The sequence below is a fragment of the Oryctolagus cuniculus genome, chromosome 6 (genome assembly GCF_051225735.1).
Source record: "Oryctolagus cuniculus isolate XC-2025 breed Fujian yellow rabbit chromosome 6, ASM5122573v1, whole genome shotgun sequence".
Taxonomy (NCBI): Eukaryota; Metazoa; Chordata; class Mammalia; order Lagomorpha; family Leporidae; genus Oryctolagus; species Oryctolagus cuniculus.
The window spans coordinates 19,810,649-19,830,071 of NC_142872.1; the positions used below are offsets into that span (position 1 = coordinate 19,810,649).

Here is a 19,423-nt window from a genome sequence, read left to right on the forward strand (position 1 = left end):
ATAATATTAATAAAAGCACATACAGCTTCTGTTAAAATGCTTATTTAGGGTGAGGGTGCTGTGGCATAGTAGGCTAAGCCTCTGCCTGCGGCACCATATGGGTGCCAGTTTGGGTTCGTGTCCTAGCTAATCCTCTTACAGTCCAGCTCTCTGCTTCTGGGTAGGAAAGCAGTGGAAGATGGGCCAAGTGCTTGGGACCCCGCACCTCCAGGGTAAGCTTCTAGCTCCCAGCTTTGGATTGGCCCAACTCTGGCCATTGCAGTCATTTGGGGAATGAATCAGTGGATAGAAGACCTATCTCTCTGTCTCTCTCCCTCTCTCTCACTGTAGCTCTGTCTCGCAAATAAATAAATAAAAATATTTTTTAAAAAATGCTTATTTGTAGACCCTGTCTAGATACAGTAAGAGTTATTGAAGCTGGGAAACAGGGCATTGCCATTGCAACATGGACTCTGAGATGTGGTTCCAGTGTATATTTAAATAGAGAAACATTTGAGTCCAAAGAGAGCTCTCATTTCTGTCCCTGTGTACCATACTCGTTGAAGTCTCCAGGAATCCTGGCTTGCTCCAAGGTTTCCCTTTCTTTTCCTGTAACTGCTCATCCTTCAGCAGTATCGAGGGTGGTCTGTTGGTGTACAGGATATTCTACCCCCCAAGTCTTACCTCCGCATCCCTTTCCAGTGCTGCCGTTGTACTTGTGCTCGTGCCACAGTCTGGAAATGTTGATTCATCTGTCTGTCTGCTACGCTTCTGGAGGACTGGGGTGCTCAAATAGGGCTGAATAAAGTTCCGGCCGCAAGTCTGCATTGCATAGTAGCAATATTACTGACTGTGCATTGGATCCTATGAACATAAACAGGGATAAAATTGAGTCTCCAAAGGCAAAAATGCAGGAAATGATAATCTTTGTGAAAAGTAGCAGAGTAAAATGAGATTTTGATAATATGAAGAACAACCAAAAAATTTTATGACATTGACAGTTATTTTTTCTGTTAGTTTTTGCTAATGGTGTATGCTATTTGGAATATAATTAAGCAGATCTTTACTTGGTAAAATTGAGATACATACATTTTTCCACGAGATCTTTTGTTGTTCTTGTGTATATACCAGGCTGGCTAGTCATTTCTTTGCCAAATGGAGTAGATATCCATGATTCCTAATGAGTCTGAAATTGTAAAATGGCCTTGTTCTATTAGGTCACAACATTTCCTGGATCTGTGTTATTTTCCCTTATCTTCCGTGCCCATCAGAATTTAGGCCCCTAAGTCCCAGGTGCAGCTCAGTGCTTGTCCTTTTTCTGTGTGTCTGTCATGTGAGCCCCAGTCTGTCTTTCCTCTGAGCTCCACTGCTTATTCCAGTGGTGATCTACTGATACAGAGGAAGGAGATTATAGTGCTTGTTTTTCTATTTTGTAGCCTTGAAATGCAATTCTGTTTCCTCTTTTATGAAGGAAACTATCCCAGAAGGCAAAGAAATCGATGCAGGCAGTGGTTTCATCAGATTCATGCAGAAATGCATGAATAAAATTAAGTTGCCTTAGGAATTTTCTTGTGTTCTGAATGTCAGTCAGTGCCTTTAATATGACCAGTGTCTATTTACTCTAGATTTTAGTTCACTTTATTTGATAATTGGAATGCATTACTTTTAGTTTATTAAAAGAAATTTTGGGGCCAGGGTTGTGGCATAGCTGGTTAAGCCACTGCCTGCAACACTGGCATCCCATACAGGTGTCGACTTGAGTACTGGCTACTCCACTTCTGATTCAGCTCCCAGCTAATGCGCCTGGGAAAGCAGAGGAAGATGGCCCAAGTTCTTGGCCTCTGTACCCATATGGGAGACTTGAATGAATTTCCTGGCTCCTGGCTTTGGCCTGGCCCACCTGTGGCCATTGTGGCCTTATGGGGAGCTAACCAGCAGATGCAAGATCTCTCTTTCTGTAACTCTGCCTTTCAAATAAAATAAACAAATCTTTCAAAAAATCAAAATTTTACAGAGAGCATAGTGTATACTGATAGAACTATTTTACTCCATTTAAGTGTAGGAGTACCCATTTAAGAGACAAACTAACCATAGAGCTATCTGAAAACATATTTCATGTTTCTTTATGACAAAATTCATCACAATAACTATCACGCATTTCCCCTTTAATAGGAGTTAGATGTTGGACTAAACAAACTGCATGGACATGTGCACATATCTCTTTATGTAATTTTTACCTGTACACTAACAGAAGTAGAGAGATGAGAATTTTGTTCCTCAAATACAAAGCCAGTAAATGGCAGAGCCAAGATTTTTACCATGCGTTCTGGCCACAGGGACTTGGTTTTAAAGAATTTAAAGAATTTACTTGTTGGGGTCATAGTGAGTTAAGACATTGTATGCAACACCAGAATTCCATATGTGCACCTGTTTGTGTCCTGGTTGCTCCACTTCTGAATCAGCTCACTGCTAATGGCCTGGGAAAGGCAGCAGAAGATGGATCTCAAGTGGTTGGGCCCTTGCCATCAGCATGGTTCTTGGCTCCGGTCTGGTCCAGCCTTGGCTGTCAGGCCATCTTGGGAGTGAACCAGCAGATGGAAGATTTCTGTCTCTGTTTCTCCCTTTCTCTGTAACTCTTCCACATAAATGAATAAATCAGTTTTTTAAATCAAACTACTTATATATTAGTGGAAGGCTCTGTTTAAAAAAATGCTTTGACTTCTCCATCATTGTTTACAATGTGTTTACATGATTTACTTTTTTGAGGCATATTTTGAAACTTTCTTGTTCACTTTTTTGTATGTTATATATTACATTTACAGTAATTTATTAGAATTATATACTCTCTTAACAGAATATATATCTTATATTTAGTGGTTTGTAGTAATATAAACTATCAGAAAGAGTTTATCTTATTACTGTTTAAAGTATAACTTTACAGTTCTAATTTGGCTTTGACTCTCATAAAGATGCTTCATTTTTTTGGCAAGATTTATTTTATTTATTTGAAAAGCAGAGTTAGAGAGAGGGAGAGTCACAGAAAGACCTTCCATCTGCTGGTTCACTCCCCAAATGGCCACAGTGGCAGGGGCTGGGACAAAATGAAGCCAGGATCCAGGAGCTTTTTCTGGATATTCTATGTGGGTACAGGGGCTCAAGCACTTGAGCCATCCTCTGCTGCTTTCCCAGGCACAGTAGCAGGGAGCGAGATCAGAAGTGCAACAGCCAGGACTCAAACCCGTGCCCATATGGGATGCTGGCATTGCAGCCTAATTTATATATATATTTTACAGGCAGAGTGGACAGTGAGAGAGAGAGACAGAGAGAAAGGTCTTCCTTTGCCGTTGGTTCACCCTCTAATGGACGCCCCGGCTGGCACGCTGCAGCTGGCGCACCGCGCTAATCCGAAGGCAGGAGCCAGGTGCTTCTCCTGGTCTCCCATGGGGTGCAGGGCCCAAGCACTTGGGCCATCCTCCACTGCACTCCCAGGCCACAGCAGAGAGCTGGCCTGGAAGAGGGGCAACCGGAACAGAATCCGGCGCCCCGACCGGGACTAGAACCCGGTGTGCCAGTGCCGCAAGGCGGAGGATTAGCCTATTGAGCCGCGGCACCAGCCCTGAATTTATATTTTTAAGAGTAGGGGGCCGGCACCGTGGTGCACTAGGTTAATCCTCTGCCTGCAGCGCCGGCATCCCATATGGGTGCTGGGTTCTAGTCCCGGTTGTTCCTCTTCTAGTCCAGCTCTCTACTGTTTGGCCAGGGAAAGCAGTGGAAGATGGCCCAGGTGCTTGGACCCCTGCACCTGCATGGGAGACTGGGAGGAAGCACCTGGCTCCTGGCTTCAGATCGGCGCAGCTCCAACCATTGTAGCCATTTGGGGAGTAAACCAATGGAAGGAACACCTTTCTGTCTGTCTGTCTCTCTCTCACTGTCTGTAACTCTACCTGTCAAATAAATAAATAAAAATCTTTTTTAAAAAAAGATTAGAAAGTAACTAGGAGCCATTAAATCAATATCATCTATAATAAGTTATAACACTTTCAGCAGGTGAAGCAAACACTTTATTGTAATGAATGTTGAGTGTCTCCTGTCCACACTGTTATGGCTTCTGGAGTGAGGGTAAGCAAGGTAGCGAGACTGGAAGTATCAGCCTTGGCACAAATGGTGTTAGGGAGGATGCTTAGAAAGGCTCTTAGAAGGAAGTTCAAGCTAGGCCAAGAGAACAGTTAACCCAAAAGTCCTTTTGAGTAGGGGATGCTGATACTGATGGGACAATGAGAGCAACGTGAAGATGAGTTGGGAAAGAAATGGGAGAGATCCAGGGAGACAGATGTTTGGTCTAATTTATCCTACTCTCATGTTTTCCCAGTTTTGGATGCTCCTGCACATGGAGCTATCCAGTGTGCATTTTTGTAACTGACTCCTTTTCCTCAGCATTGTTTGTGAGATTCAGCCATAGTTTTGCTGGTTGCAGCAACTGGTTTCTTTTTATTTCTATAAAGTATTCCATTATCCAAACAGGCAAAACCAATTCTTTACCCATTATACTGTGGATTGTCATTTGTGTTAAGAACATCGCTGCTCTGAATAATCTGTACATACAATTTTTATGCGTTTCTGATGGGTTTATATATTAGCTGTTGGACAACTGGTTTTGTAATTACTGAAATTTAGTAGACTCTGCCAACCGGTTCTTCAAAGTGTTTATCCCAGTTTGAACTCCAGCATACATATGTGTGGAAATTCCAGTCGTCCCACATTCTTATTGGCACCTGATACAGTCTCTAGTCATTCTAGGGATTTTAATCCACTTAATTCATTGTTGTTTAATTTATAAATCCCTAAAAACTAATGAGATTGAACACTTTCTCTATGTTAATTAGCCATGTAGATATCCTTTTGAAAGAAATAACTGTTCAAGTGTTTTTTCATTTCAAACTGTTTTGCAATTAGCTTCTCTGCCCTTGATTTAGTGTAGCTCTCTATTTATTCTGGAAACTATTATAAATATCTTCTCCTACAAGGGCGGCATGCTTTTTCTCTGATAGTGGCATGTTTTTATAAATAGAATTTCTTTTAATGTAGTCAGAGTTTAAATATATTTTGCTTATAGTTACTGCTTTTGTTTGACCCCTCTTGAGGAATCCTTGTCATCCTAAGGTCATAACTTCTATGTGTTTGTGATAGATGGTAGAGTGAAACCTTTTCTAATTCATGCTTAATAGTTTGGTAAGCAGGAGTAGCTGCCAGAAATTAGGAAGTATGGGTAGTCACTTCAGGGAGTTCCTACGAAGAGACATTTATTTTGTAATTCTTGTCAAAAAATCATAATATGCTTTATTTATTGAGTTATTATGTTTTTATGGAGCTCTGTGCTTTGAACATTACTAAGGTGATCTTGTTAGAGGCTACGAACAGCTCTAGAAAGTGTTGTTATGACCCGTTTACAGATGAAGACACTGAGGTTGAGTGTGTGTAGTTGGTTTCCTGAATATCACAGATGATAACGGAGGAAGTCCAGTCTTTCAGATCCCCAAGCCATGCTCCAAAGCCAAATATCCTCTCAGATTCCATGGGTGCGGGGAACTTACATGGTTCTGTTCATCATTGTGAATGATTAGTAGTATTTTTAAACTGGCCAAAATGGAGGTGCATTAAGAAAATCAATTCTCTATTACAGATAAAGGAAGACCTAGGTCTAAAAAAATATCAGAAAGTGGAAGAGGGAAACGATATTCATACAAATTACCTCAAGAATACAACATAGAGACTGTAGTGGTTGCAGACCCAGCAATGGTTTCCTATCATGGAGCAGATGCAGCCAGGAGATTCATTCTAACCATCTTAAATATGGTAGGCAAACTTTAAAGTGCGCTTGGAATTTTTTCAAGAAAACTCTAAGGAAGAAATGTGTGAGTATTTATAATGAAGTTCTTTAAAAATCTAACTCATCCCTCTTCCTTTCCTTTATTGACATCAGTTAAAATACTGATTTGGTATTTTAGGTATACTAAATTGATCCTTTTCAGAAGCGTCAAAGTCATAATTAGTGTTTCTAGTAGAAAACACCTTTATTGTTAATTTTGATGGGGCAGATCTCCTTCTCTGTTGTTATTTCTTTTTCTGTGCCCTCTTTCCTTCTCTTTTTTAAAAGATGTTGAAATTAGCAGAAATGTTTTTTTTGTTGTTTTTTTTTTTTTTTTTTTTTTTTTTTGATAGGCAGAGTGGACAGTGAGAGAGAGAGACAGAGAGAGAAAGGTCTTCCTTTGCCGTTGGTTCACCCTCCAATGGCCGCCGCTGCAGCCGGCGCACCGCACTGATCCGATGGCAGGAGCCAGGATCCAGGTGCTTTTCCTGGTCTCCCATGGGGTGCAGGGCCCAAGCACCTGGGCCATCCTCCACTGCACTCCCTGGCCATAGCAGAGAGCTGGCCTGGAAGAGGGGCAACCGGGACAGAATCCGGCGCCCCGACCGGGACTAGAACCCGGTGTGCCGGCGCCGCAAGGTGGAGGATTAGCCTATTGAGCCACGGCGCCGGCTAGAAATGTTTTGACATTTGTTTATGTGCATGGCCCCATCAAAAGCATTTCAGATTAATTGTGAGGTAGTGTAACAATGGATGTTGATAAGCCACTGCACTCTTACATGGGTATGTAAGATTTAATTTCACATATGATTCTAGCCAATGAGTAAGCCTAATGGCTAGTAGTGAACACGTTAGCTGACTTGAGTGGACAGTTTCTGGTCTGCAGACCTCTAGTTAGTGTCTATCATTTAGAAATATAAGAAAAACAAATACGTTTTGGACCTACTTGCGTGCTGTGTCTAGTAAGCCTTCACGAAGGAGTAGGCGATTGCAGCAAAGAGTGGTTCTGTGATAAATAAAAATAAAAAACCAAAGGCAAATGTCCACTCATAATTCCAGTTATCGTAGAAGGCAAGGTAAGAATCACTTACTCGGGGCTCAGTGTGTTTGACTCTTTTTACTGTTCTGACCGTGGTTTGGCAGTTGTTCCGGTGGGCAGAGTTTTCACACGCTCGGCCCTTCTGTCCTTATTCAGCTCCCTCCTGAATACCCCCATTGGTGCTTGGCACCGGGGAGAGTAGGACAGCCACCGACTTCACCCCCTTCCAAGCGGCAGTCTCTGAGATCAAGGGTTTGCTACACTAGTTACCTGTTTTTAATACAAATTAAATACTTAGTAACTTTTAATAATAAAGGTAAATAAACTACCTTGCTTTCCAGCTTTATTTTTAATAAGGTTTTTCAGCTAAATTGAGACTTCTCCCATGTTTGAACATAAAAACAGAAATGAAAGTGTTTTCAGTGTTACTTCAAGATCTTTATTTTTTTGTCTGTTTTTAGGTTTTTAACCTTTTCCAGCACAAGAGCCTTGGTGTGCAGGTCAATTTTCGTGTGATAAGGCTTATTCTGCTCCATGAAACTCCAGTAAGAAAGTCTTGAACTTTTTACTCAATTAAGTGGGTGAGAAACTGTGTTGGGAAACTTCTTAGTCAGGGGAATGCTAGGGATCTACTTTTATTGACTTAAAATCCAGAAATACCCACTGAGTCACTTACGGTATATATAAAACTGGCCTTTAGTTTCGGTTAATACCTCAATTTTATTCAAAAAAATGGAATGTTCTCAGTTTCCAGGGATCCTGACAACAAACCTTAACTTTCCAAAATGTAATTTTAAGAAGTCATCTTAAGTGACAGTTTTATTCTCTTACTTAAACATGCGATTTTAAAACTTTTCCTTATCTGTAAGTCATTGTAAATGCAGAATATTCTGTGGCATCATTCTGGCATGCCACTTAACTGGCGGTTTAGAAAACCTTTGTTCTTAAGTTGTCAAAAATAATGAGTTATTTAAATCTAAGAGTTCCACATTCTTAATGTTTCATTGCACCTCTTTCCTTTTTCAGAGTATCATTAAGCAGATTTTGTAATTATTGCACCTTTACAAAGTGTTAAGATTTTTAGCTTAGGCTAAATTAATCCTGAATGTCTTCCAGGTTCTAATTAATGTTATGGTCAGTAGTCTGCTTTAGTAATTCAAGAAATTCCCTTAGTTGGTAGTCCTTTTGTATACCAAAGAACAATTTGCCTTGAAGTGAAATATCTCCTTTTGCAGGCAGATCTCTATATTGGACACCATGGAGAGAAAATGCTAGAAAGCTTTTGTAAGTGGCAACATGAAGAATTTGGCAAGAAGAATGATATACGGTTGGAGATGTCAACAAGCTGGGGAGAAGACATGGCTTCAGTGGATGCCGCTGTTCTTATAACAAGGTAAAGTTTCCAAAGCCAATTAAGTAGCATTCCTCATTCAGTGGCTGTGCTGTTAATCCCATTAATCCCTTAATATAATGCTTTTATTCCAGATTTAGTGTTCCAAAAAATCTTTGGCAAAATGATTTTAATCAAGTCCCTCAATTTAGAACAACTGATTTGTGAACAGCCAAACGATGGCATACTGAAAAATCATTCTGTTACTTAATTCCCAAAAAAATCATTCTTGATTTTTGGTGTCAAAATATAGTTACTGATGTTGATAAGTTAAAACTATGGTGAATGTTCGTTCGTTCTTTCTTTCTTCCTTTTTTTTTTTTTTTTTTTTTTGACTTATTTAGTTGAAAGAGTTAGAGAGGCAGAGAGAGAGAGAGAGAGGTCTTCCATCTGCTGGTTCACTCCCCATATGGCTGCAGAGGCTGGAGCTAAGCCCATCTGAAGCCAGGAGCCAGGAACATCTCCCTGGTCTCACACGTGGGTGCAGGGGCCCAAAGACTTGGGCCATCTTCTGCTGTTCTCACAGATGCATTAGCAAGGTGCTGAATTGGAAGTGGAGCAGCTGGGACTCAACTGGTGCTCCTATGGGATGCTAGCATTGCAGGCTGGGGCTTTAATGTGTTGTACCACAGCCCTGGCCTCATTATGGTAAATCTTTGGTGGAGCTTCAGAGTTATTAACCTAACTGTTTTTCAGTCATTGCCATATAAAGAAACTTAAAATGTTAAATTCAATAATGGACAAACTTTCTGAGCCCATCCGAGAAAAGAGTTACAGTTAATTCTCTAGTTAATTAATTGTAAGCTGGATTGTAAGTATACTACTGACAAATATTTGTAATAGAGCAGTAAATATAACATGTAAATATAAAGTGAAATAAATACCAATAGTATACTCTACATGAGCACTTCATATTAGTAATTAATAATTACCTTATTAGTATTCCATGAATTTGGCTTATTGTAGAGCTAGCAAAAATGAATGATAATTCATTGTTCTCTAGCAGTTTGATTTTAATCGTTAAAGTTGTTGGCATTTCACATTGCAGAAAGAGCAGTAGCATACTTTAATATGATACTTTGAAATGAGTCTGTTTAAGGAATAGCAATTCCCTATTAGTGAGGTATATCAAAACAATCGTAATTATAAAAAATACATAAAGATGAAAAAAAGGCTTCATGCAAGAATACAACTGGACTTCCACTTCCAGCCATGTAGCTGAAACTGATACAGGATTTCCACAATGAACAGCCATAAAACCGGAAACTATTTATGAGGCAATTGCTTTCCATCATTGGAGAATAAGCTGTACCAGACTGCAATCGTTGAAAGGATGAAAATTTATTGGGCAGCCCCACAGGAGGCCCAGTGTTGTGGCTGGAGACAATTTTTTGATTAGTACAGCAAGGAGAAATTTAGGTAGAGCACAGTGGTCCTACTGAGGGCACAAGAAGCTAGTTTTCGGTGCGTGGAAAGGTGCCAAGGAGTGCATGCACAGATTATCCGTGAGAACTTGGCAAGCATAGTTCTGAATGTATTCTGTTAGAAAATGCCCCAAATCTACCAGAGTATTCCCGCTAGAGCTCAGATTTTTAAAAGATGCTAGGAACTGAGCCAGTTCAGGCCACAGGAGTAGAGCAACCTTGTGATTCCTTGTCATCACTGCTAGTATTTACTTGTGGAAACAGAGAGGCCTTGCTTTCCTGGTAAAGGCTGTGATGTGAAAGCCTGCTTTCGAACTGTCCCTTCTAAAGTTTGAAACTATGCAAAGGCAGGACCTTAGGGGTGGCTGAGTTTAGATGTTGAATCCCACAGATTTGCAGAGGTTGTAATGCATCCTAGGCTTTTGATATTCTCCTGACTGAAAGATAGAGTCAAACTTAGCCACGTTCGGAGTGATGAACTACCTCCTTCAACTCTTAAGAGGAGGTACTCTAAAAAAGGTAATAGGATCCTAAGTATCTATGATATATTATCCACAGTGTCTAAAACATAATAAAAACTGGTTGAAGAAACATGAAAATGTGACCCACGGTCAAGGAAAAGTAATCCGCAGAAGCAGATCCATAAGGTGGCCTGGATGTTGGTAAAGCAGATTAATGTCATCGTAATTGGTGTCTCATAAGAGAATGAGAGTGGGTGAGAAAAGTGACTTGAATCATAACAAAGGAAAATCCCCCAAATGGGATGATAACCAACAAAGGTAGGCCTAGGCAGATTGTAGGAAAGCTGCTGAAAACCAAAGCTAAAGTAATTCCAGGTGCCACGGAGGAAGTCAGAGTGGTAGAGATGAGCGTAAGGGAGGCAGAAGGTGGAAGATGTGCCCTGGGGACTGTGCAGGGTTCCTTGATATTCAGGTTGGGTCTCCAAAGGGCACATGGATGGCACAGCAGCCTGAACAGCACAGAAGCGAGAAATAAGGGGAGCCTTGAGCCTGCTAGAGGAGTGCTGTCTGCCTGGGCTCAGGTCCTGCCGGGGGAAGGGCGGACAAGTAAAGGCCTTGACTTTCAGCCAGGGGCAGGGGCTGGGCAGGGGTTCATGCCTTGGCCATTTACTGGGGAATGGATGTTTATCTTGTATTCATACAATAGAATACTCATTAAACTGCTAGTAAAAGCAAGAGCATGAGTGAGTGTCAAAGATATTAACTATGCCAAGTGAAAAAGCCAAATTAAAAACAGAGATTAAAAGAATGATTCCATTTATATAAAGTGTTAGAGCAGACAAAATTCATCTGTGGTGTCAAAGATTACCTGTTTTGAGTGGACAAAATGAAAACAGGCAGAAAGAAACCTTCTGTGGAAATGAAAGTATTCTGTACATTGTTTTGAATACCTGAGTTTCTACATTTGTCAGAATTCATCAAGCTGTTCCCTTAAATTGTATGCACTTTTTTTTTTGTAGATTTTACCACTTTAAAGTGTTTGAAAAATAATATGGTTAAATTGCAGTTGGTAGAAGGATAGGAAGAAGTCCTATGTGGATGAAGCAGAGAACCATTGGGATATAGTTTGAGGTGACTGTGGAGAGTTAAACAAGGCTCCAGATTATGCAGACCATATTTGCCATAATGGAGATTTCTTCTTCATCTAAGAGCAAGGAGAAGCCGCTCTTATCTCCTTAAGCAAGACAGTAACATTATTATATTTCTGTTAAGATGGTGTAATTCTGGCTATAGTGTAAAAACGGAACACAGTTGATGTCCATCAGCCATTTAGAAGGTTATTGCAGTTGCCCATGTGAAAGAAGCATAGGCTTAGTTGTTGATGAAGAAAAGAGGTTCACAGAGAGGAAACACTGACAAAATTTGATGATCATGCAGATATGACCTTTGTTTTTACAAATACTAGCTGATGACTTGATGCCTGTGAGTCTCGTTACGATATCAGCTGATAAAAACAGTAGTACAGTATTAAGATGTGAAAGAGTAACACTGAGCATACAATGAACATTCAGTAATTTTTCCAAATGTAAATAATTACATAAGAAAAATCCTTTGCAAGCTTTTATTCACGTAGAAGACTTACTTCAGAAAAACATTTCATTGTACCGTTATACTATAAATGTTTCTAACTGCCAGTTTTGGCAGCACTTGGTTAAAATCCACTTTCATCTTTTTATTCCATCCTGCATTCTTTTTGACACATTTGAAAATCAACTATTTTTGCTGAAGGTTTTCTCTAAAGATTGAGACGATATTTAGGGAGTTCAAGTTTAATATGTTAAATATTTATTAATAGTAATTTATAAACCTATTATAGCTAATTTAAATGAGAAAGCAATGTATAAACTTCCTGACACTGGAAATTGTGAGACAAATACTACTTCTGTTTTATTCTGTCAGCTCTCTACAGCTTGTACAAGCGTATTTAATACTTTATGTTTTTCACTTGGTTAGCTTTCTTTGCACTGGGATTTTTGCTTTAAGTTCACTGAAGAGTTCAGTAAAATATTGAAACTTGAAATATTTTATTTGTTTGAAAGAATGTAGTCCACCTTGTATGCCAGAGCTATTGGATTTTTACTAAGTAATTCATACTGGACTAACTTGCCTCCCAAATTCTATTAGTCTGTTGGGTCTGATAGTTACCAAATAATGCAAAAGGAAGAAGATATATTTAACTGTATTAAATAGTCAAATATACTAAGTTTAAAAGCAAAATATAGGGAGTGAGCATTTAGCCTAGCAGTTAAGACACCCTTCTCACACACCAAGACCCTGCTCCCGACTCTAGCTTCCTGAGAGCAGAGTTAACAGCTCACATAATTAGGTTTCTACCCACTCACATGGGAGACCTGGATTGTGTTCCAGACTCCTGGATTCATTCCCAGCACAGCCTTGGCCATATGTGGGTATTTCTGAGCAGTGAACCAGTGGATAAGAAATCTTTCTTTCTCTTCATATATATATTTATAAATGAATATATATATATTTATATGTATATAAATGTATACACACATATATTTAATATTATATGTATACTTGTCTCTTTTCCTGTCTGCCTCTCAAATAAATAAATTCTTTTTTTTTAATTTTTTTTGTTTGTTTGTTTTACAGTCAGAGTTACAGAGAGAGCTAGAGACAGAGAGAGAGGTCCTCCATCCGTTGGTTCACTCCCCAGATGGCCGCAAAGGCCGGAGTTGTGCTGATCTGAAGCCAGGAGCCAGGAGCCAGAAGCTTCTTCCAGGTCTCCCATGTGGGTGCAGGGGCCCAAGGACTTGGGCCATCCTCTGCTGCTATCCCAGGCCATAGCAGAGAGCTGGATCAGAAGAGGAGCAGCCGGGACCAGAACCGGTGCCCACATGGGATGCCAGCGCTTTAGGCCAGGGTGTTAACCTGCTGAGCCACAGTGCCGGCACAATAAATTCTTAAAATTTAAAAAAGAAAATACAAACTTGCAGATTAATTTTCTTTAGTTCAATCTGGTTATATTTTCATAGCATTAAGTAAATAGATAGGTAGAAAATGATGTGAAAATAAAATAGTTGGCAATGATTAAGATCTAGAAACAAGAATAAAATTAAATGCAGTAAATTGTTTTAAGAAGTATTTCAAATTCAAAGAAACATGAAAGCATGAATGGAAATTAAGGATGTATATGGGGGTCCGTGCCATGGCGCAGTAGGTTAATCCTCCACCTGTGGTGCCGGCATCCCATATGGGCACTGGTTCTAGTCCTGGCTGCTCCTCTTCCAATCCAGCTCTCTGTGATAGCCTGGGAAAGCAGTAGAAGATGGTCCAAGTACCTGGGCCCCTGCACCCATATGGGAGACCAGGAAGAAGCTCTTGGCTCCTGATCGGCGTAGCTCTGGCCGTTGAGGCCATCTGGGAGTGAACCAGTGGATGGAAGACCTCTCTTTCTGTCTTCCCTTTCACTGTCTGTAACTCTACCTCTCAAATAAATAAATAAAATCTTTTTTTTTAAAAGGAAGTATATGAATGGAAATTAAGGAAGTATGTGATATGTGTATGGCATAATGTAAAGGGTGTGGGATACTGGATATAAATATTTGAGCTTTTTAAACCCAGCATGTCCACTGATAAACAGTGTGGTCTGGACAAGTTATTTAGCCCTATTTATCTTTAGATCTTTCATCTGTACCTGGGCATAATAATACCTACATCATTGTGTATGAGATTCACTAGAGATGATACACTTAAGAACCTAACAGTGTGTTTGACCCCTAGAAAATGACAAATTAAAATAGCTATTTATTTCTAATAGGAAAAGTAGGGAACAATAAATTCAAAGGCAGGAGTTTTAAGCTTGAAGGTTTTTTGACTTCAGCCTGTATTTCTGTACCAGGTTTCCTTTAATACTCTGCCCGTTCATGGTATAAAGAGCAACATGTTGTGCAAGACTAACTACTTGGATCCACAGCCAATTTCAGTAAATGGTGACCTCCAATGCCTGTGTTTTTTCCAGAATGTAATTATCTGACACTTGACAGTTATCTGAAGGAATCTTTCATGATGTCAGCTTCTCAATAAAAAATCTATATTCAGTATATTTACAGCGAGAGTAAAGTGCCAAAGGAAATACCTTAATGCATTTTAAACACTAAGGGTAGCCATTCCTCCTCTATAACTTTCAACACATTTTGTATGTTGCATGGCAAAGCCTTTTTTCTGTGAACTAATCATTTGCTTTATGTGTAGAGTACTGAAGATCATTTTATTCCTTAAATTATATCTAACATTATAATGATAAAAATATGACTATTTTTAAAAGGAAAAATAAATTTATGATAGCTTTAAAATGAAAGTGTGAAGATACTCAACTTTTCTAAAGGGTTAGAAGTAAAATAAAGATTTGAGTTCTTTCAGGGTATTTAATAAGTATCTGAAATTTAATCCCTTTATCTTTTTTTCACAGTTCTCTGCTAACTCGTCACTTATTTTCATTTTACTTATAAAATTGTTTATATAGTGCATATATATTTATTGATTTATAGTAAACATGCATCTTTTCAGTGGTGAAGCTCCCCTTAATGACATTCAGAGTGACAATGTAGATTTAAAAAGATATGTGATTAAACAGGCCATTTTTAATCACATTATTTTGGAGATCCTCCAAGAAACTAGCTCATGCTAAAGTTTAACTTATTCATGGATTTAAGCTTTCTGTTTCATCTTTTTTTTTAAGGCCTTTAAAAAGTATATTTATTTATTTATTTGAAAGCAAGAGTGATGGATTTTTCTATATGTTGGCTCACCCCCCAAATGGCCATTAAGCCAGGAGCCTGAAACTCCATCTGGGTCTCCCATATGCAGTGGTAGGAACCCAAATAAATCCTGGTCATCACCTGCTGCCTCCCAGGCACATTAGTAAGGAGGTGGATTAGAATTGGAGCGGTGGAGCCAGCTCTGTGGCTTGAATGGGTAAAGCCGCCCCATGCAGTACAGGCATCCCATGTAGGTGCTGCTTTAAGTCCTGGCTCTTCCACTTTTGATGGCAGCTCCCTGCTATTGGCCTGGGAAAGCAGTAGAAGATGGCCCAGGCCCTTGGGCCCCATGCACCCATGTGGGAGACCTGGAGGAAGCTCTTGGCTCCCGGTTTCACATCTGCCCAGCTCTGGCCATTGCAGCTGTTTGTGGAGTGAATCAGCGAATGGAAGACTGCTCTTTCTGCCTCTGTCTCTGTCACTCTAACTCTGCCTTTCAAATAAATAAATCTTAAAAAAAAAAATAAAAAGAAGTGGAGGTGAGACTCCATCCAAGACACTCTGATATGGGTGGTAGGCATCCCACATGTAGGCCTCAACATATGCCCATTGGATTTTTTTTTTCAATAAGACTAAAAAAATCTCAGTTTGCTTGATAATATCTAAAATAATTTTTAATGACTTGCTGCCATAAGATAGAGTCATGAATATTGTTGTCGATTTACAGTTTGTATTCTAGGTCTTTTTGTGTCACTCTCTGTGGGAGGCAGTATAATGTCCTCCCAGAGAGATTCACATTCTGCCCCCAGAACTATAATACACCACCTTCCATGGAAGGAGAGACTTTGCAGATATGATAAAATTATGAATCTTGAGAAAGGACGTGCTGTTGTTCTGAATTACCTGAGAGAATCCAATGGAAGGACCGGAGTCCTGAAACATGGCAGGGAAAGACAGAGGTTCCGAGTCAGAGGAGCTGGAAGAGGCTCCACCGCTGGCTTCACAGGCGGAGGAAGGGGCTGCAAGCCAAAGACTAGAGGCAGTGTCAAGATACCAGAAGACGGCTCACGGCCGAGGACCTCTGCAAGGAATGCAGCCCTGATGCGCTTCGATGCTGGCCTAGTCAGACCCACGTGTAGCTACTGACCTTTAGAACCGCAGGATAACACATCTGTGCTGTTTTAAGCCTCCGAGTTTGTTGTCATTTGTTAGAACAGCAATAGGAAACCAAAATACTCATTTCTGGAGGGAAGAGTATAGATATAGTATATATCACATAAAATTATTCTCATTTATTTGCCTCTCCATTGAACTCCCTGTGCTCTTAAAGGGAAGTATCCTATGAATATCTTTATATAATGTTGTGGACAGGTTTTGGTATGTATTTAGGGTAAAGCAACAAGCACTTTTATTATCAAAGGGTAGCCATATATAAAGTACTCATTGGGACTGACAAAGTACTTTGTTTTGCCTGTTTGGCAAGCTTTATATAGAGGATCATCCATTCTCCATATCCATGCATCTATGGCCATAGCAGTGAATTTCAGCACCCTCAGGGGAGGTTTTATTCCCATGTGACCTGGTACCATTTGATTAGGGAAGTCTGAATGAATGCATTGTGTCATTGGAAGAAAAATGTAATAATGCTCAGATCTTTAGCTTTTTTAGGAAACCGTGAAAAGGAAAATAAGACAGAGATTAACTTCCATGTAGTTCATGTTCTTATCCAAATTTCTTATCCAATTTACTTATGATTATATTCAGTTTCTGCTGAATGCTCATCTTAGATAATAATTAAATGTTGGATGCTAAGTGAGGATGTTACTAAGGGGAAATTTTGGCTCAGGGATTAATTTTAGTCTCCTCTAAAATGGGTAATGTTCTAATAAATCCAAGTGTATCTGAGGTAATATATTTGTCAAATTGTTCTGTGCAGTACAATGAAGTAAATAGTTTAAAGCTGACCTAGTGCTTTTAGGCTCATAGTAACAAAAACACAAAACATGTTTTCCCAACTGTCGGTTCTGTGATTTCTTAGTGCAATTTTCATATTTCTGAAATCATGGAGAAGGCATCAGTCTATGTCCCTTGAAAATACTCTTTAACTTTAATGAGAGTGTTTGCCTTTAAATATTACTGAACTGCTTTTGATTTATGTACAATAATTTTGAAAGCTAGCTTCAAACGAATGCCATTGGCAAGTAAAATAGAAAATTTAATAAAATATAGAAATGGCAGAAATATCTTGATTTAATACAAATCACAGAATAATTTTTGAGTGAATCATTTATAGGTATATCCCAGGGCACTATAAAATTCTACAGTGAGGCTTACTCTCTGATGCATCTTCATTCCTGGAAATTAAAGTCTACATTTCCTTTTTTCAATATAAATCAGAACTTAAGCAGAATTTATTGGCCTTCCCACTTGCCAAGGTCTAACAGTATCATTTCCATAAACTCACATAATGAAACTCTGTGAGCACTGAGTCAGCATGAGCCAAGAATGAGAGCTTGAATCCACATGATCACACGACTAGGCAGCAAAAATCAATCAATCAATCAATAGATCTCTATCAGCTACTCACATACACAAATCTTTGAATTTTTTGTAATTAGAAATATGTCTTTTATGAAGTTTGTAAATGCTGCTGGCCATTTGTTTTTTAATGTTAGTGAGAGACACTTTGAGTGCTTTTGGGTAAAAGATCTTGTGTTTCCTTGAACATAATGTACTTTATTCATGTGTTTGCTAAGTGAGCAGAAATGGGCTGTGTGAAGGACTCTGAATGCCCTTGACAATGAGCAGTGCATTTGTCATAGTTTTATCATGTTTGGTTACGGATGAAGTCCCTTGTTTCACATTATGTAAATCAAATAGTCATGTTGCGGCCTCATGCATCATGATATGATGTTTTATATATTTAGAAAAATCACATAAAATCCCTTTCTCTCTACATCTGAGTACACTTTACACTCGGTGATTCTTGGCCCTGTGGTGAAGATTTGATTTTATGTGGTTCTTTGATTTGCTTCATTACCATATTATTCAGTATCATCTGTTTTGGGTATTTTTGTCTCCATTTGTTTTCTGGCAAAGATAATTGAAAAAAAAAAAAAAGAAAGAAAGACAAGAGAAGGAGAGCTATCCATCCTTTAATCTGCTTCCCTGGCTGCTTTCTCACAAGTCCTAGGGCCCCTATCACACAACAGCGGTGTTTGTGTGTTATCCTCGCTGAGCCTTCAGGGGAGCCTGTTTCCTTTAGCTGTTCCGTTCCCCTAACCCAGTGCTTAGCAGTGAATGTGGCCCCAAGTCCAGGTGCATAGGCTGTGCTCTGTGCAATGACGGAGGAAGCCATTCATGTTGTTGCACACATAGCCCTAGAATGCGGTGTTGCACAACCTTGTACCCAGGCATGGTGTCCCTACGAAAAGTCAGCTCTCCGTGGCTTATGCTGCCGAGAAATGGCTCAGTGTATTTTGTTAACTGTTTTCAAAAAATCAGCCAGAAAACCTTTCCACTACTTTAAAAAAAAAAAAAAAAGATTTATTTTATGTATTTAAAAGACAGAGTTACAGGGAGAAGTAGAGACAGAGAGAGGTCTTCCATCCACTGGCTCTCTCCCTAAATGGCTGGAATGGCTGGAGTTGAGCCAATCTGATCTGAAGCCAGGAGCCAGGAGCCTCTTCTGGGTCTCAAACATGGGTACAGGAGCCCAAGGACTTGGGGAATCCTCTGCTGTTTTTCCAGGCCATAGCAGAGAGCTAGATCAGAAGTGGATAAGCCAGGACTCGAACGGGTGCCCACTCGGGATGCCGGAGCTGGAAGTCAGGACCTTAACCTGCTGCACCACAGCGCCATCCTTTGCACTACTCTTTATCTATGTTACATTGAAACCTTGGATATGTTGTGGCACCAGAGAGAGTTTTACTTGTATCACTGGTTTTGAGTGGCAGAGACCAACTTTACTGCAGTTGAGCACCCAAAGTGCTTGTTTGGGAGATGGAGAAGAATCAGGAGGATTTGAAGAGGCAGGCAGGCATCGGGGAGGATGTGAAGAGAGAAACTCTAGGAGTCTCATCTTTTAGTTCTGAAACATTGTTTATGAAATGGGACAACAGTTTCTCCAGATTATATTAGATATAAATGTATTATAAAATTTAATTGTCAATTATCTTAAAAATAGTTGATCTTATTCTTAGTTTTATTAAATCTTTGGAGATGAATGGTATAGCTGACCTAAGTATGTAACTATCAGAATGAATCACTTGATATCTGTTGTTTATGCCCGAGGATTTATCTTTTTTCTGATTTTCTGTTTTTCTCTCCAGGAAAGATTTCTGTGTCCACAAAGATGAACCATGTGATACTGTTGGTGAGTGTAATTAAAAATGTCCACACTTTGGGAGTTTTAGAGATCTGTACACATTTCTCATTTAAACACAAAATGTTGTTTGAGTGTACTGGCTTCAAGGAATAATTT

The 19,423-nt window shown here is 39.5% G+C and overlaps 1 protein-coding gene and 1 long non-coding RNA gene across 10 annotated transcripts in view; one reads left to right on the top strand and one right to left on the bottom strand.

Moving 5' to 3' along the window:
• The window catches only part of ADAMTS19 (ADAM metallopeptidase with thrombospondin type 1 motif 19), a 220,139-nt gene that overhangs the window by 58,643 nt on the left and 142,073 nt on the right, over positions 1-19,423 (top strand). For 4 of the 8 annotated variants that reach the window (XM_051844182.3, XM_051844184.3, XM_089335836.1 and 1 more), the window contains 4 exons: positions 5,660-5,832; positions 7,346-7,429; positions 8,120-8,277; positions 19,272-19,315. In XM_051844182.3, the coding sequence (XP_051700142.2) occupies positions 5,660-5,832; positions 7,346-7,429; positions 8,120-8,277; positions 19,272-19,315 (459 nt within the window). Of the gene's footprint in view, positions 1-5,659; positions 5,892-7,345; positions 7,430-8,119; positions 8,278-19,271; positions 19,316-19,423 lie in introns of all 8 variants that reach the window. The other 4 variants (XM_089335837.1, XM_089335838.1, XM_089335839.1 and 1 more) reach the window with 2 other exon arrangements.
• The window catches only part of LOC149126045 (uncharacterized), a 295,022-nt gene continuing 276,262 nt past the window's right edge, over positions 664-19,423 (bottom strand). For both annotated transcript variants that reach the window (XR_016236059.1, XR_016236057.1), the window contains exon 6: positions 664-843. This is a non-coding gene — a long non-coding RNA (uncharacterized LOC149126045). The remainder of the gene's footprint in view (positions 844-19,423) is intronic.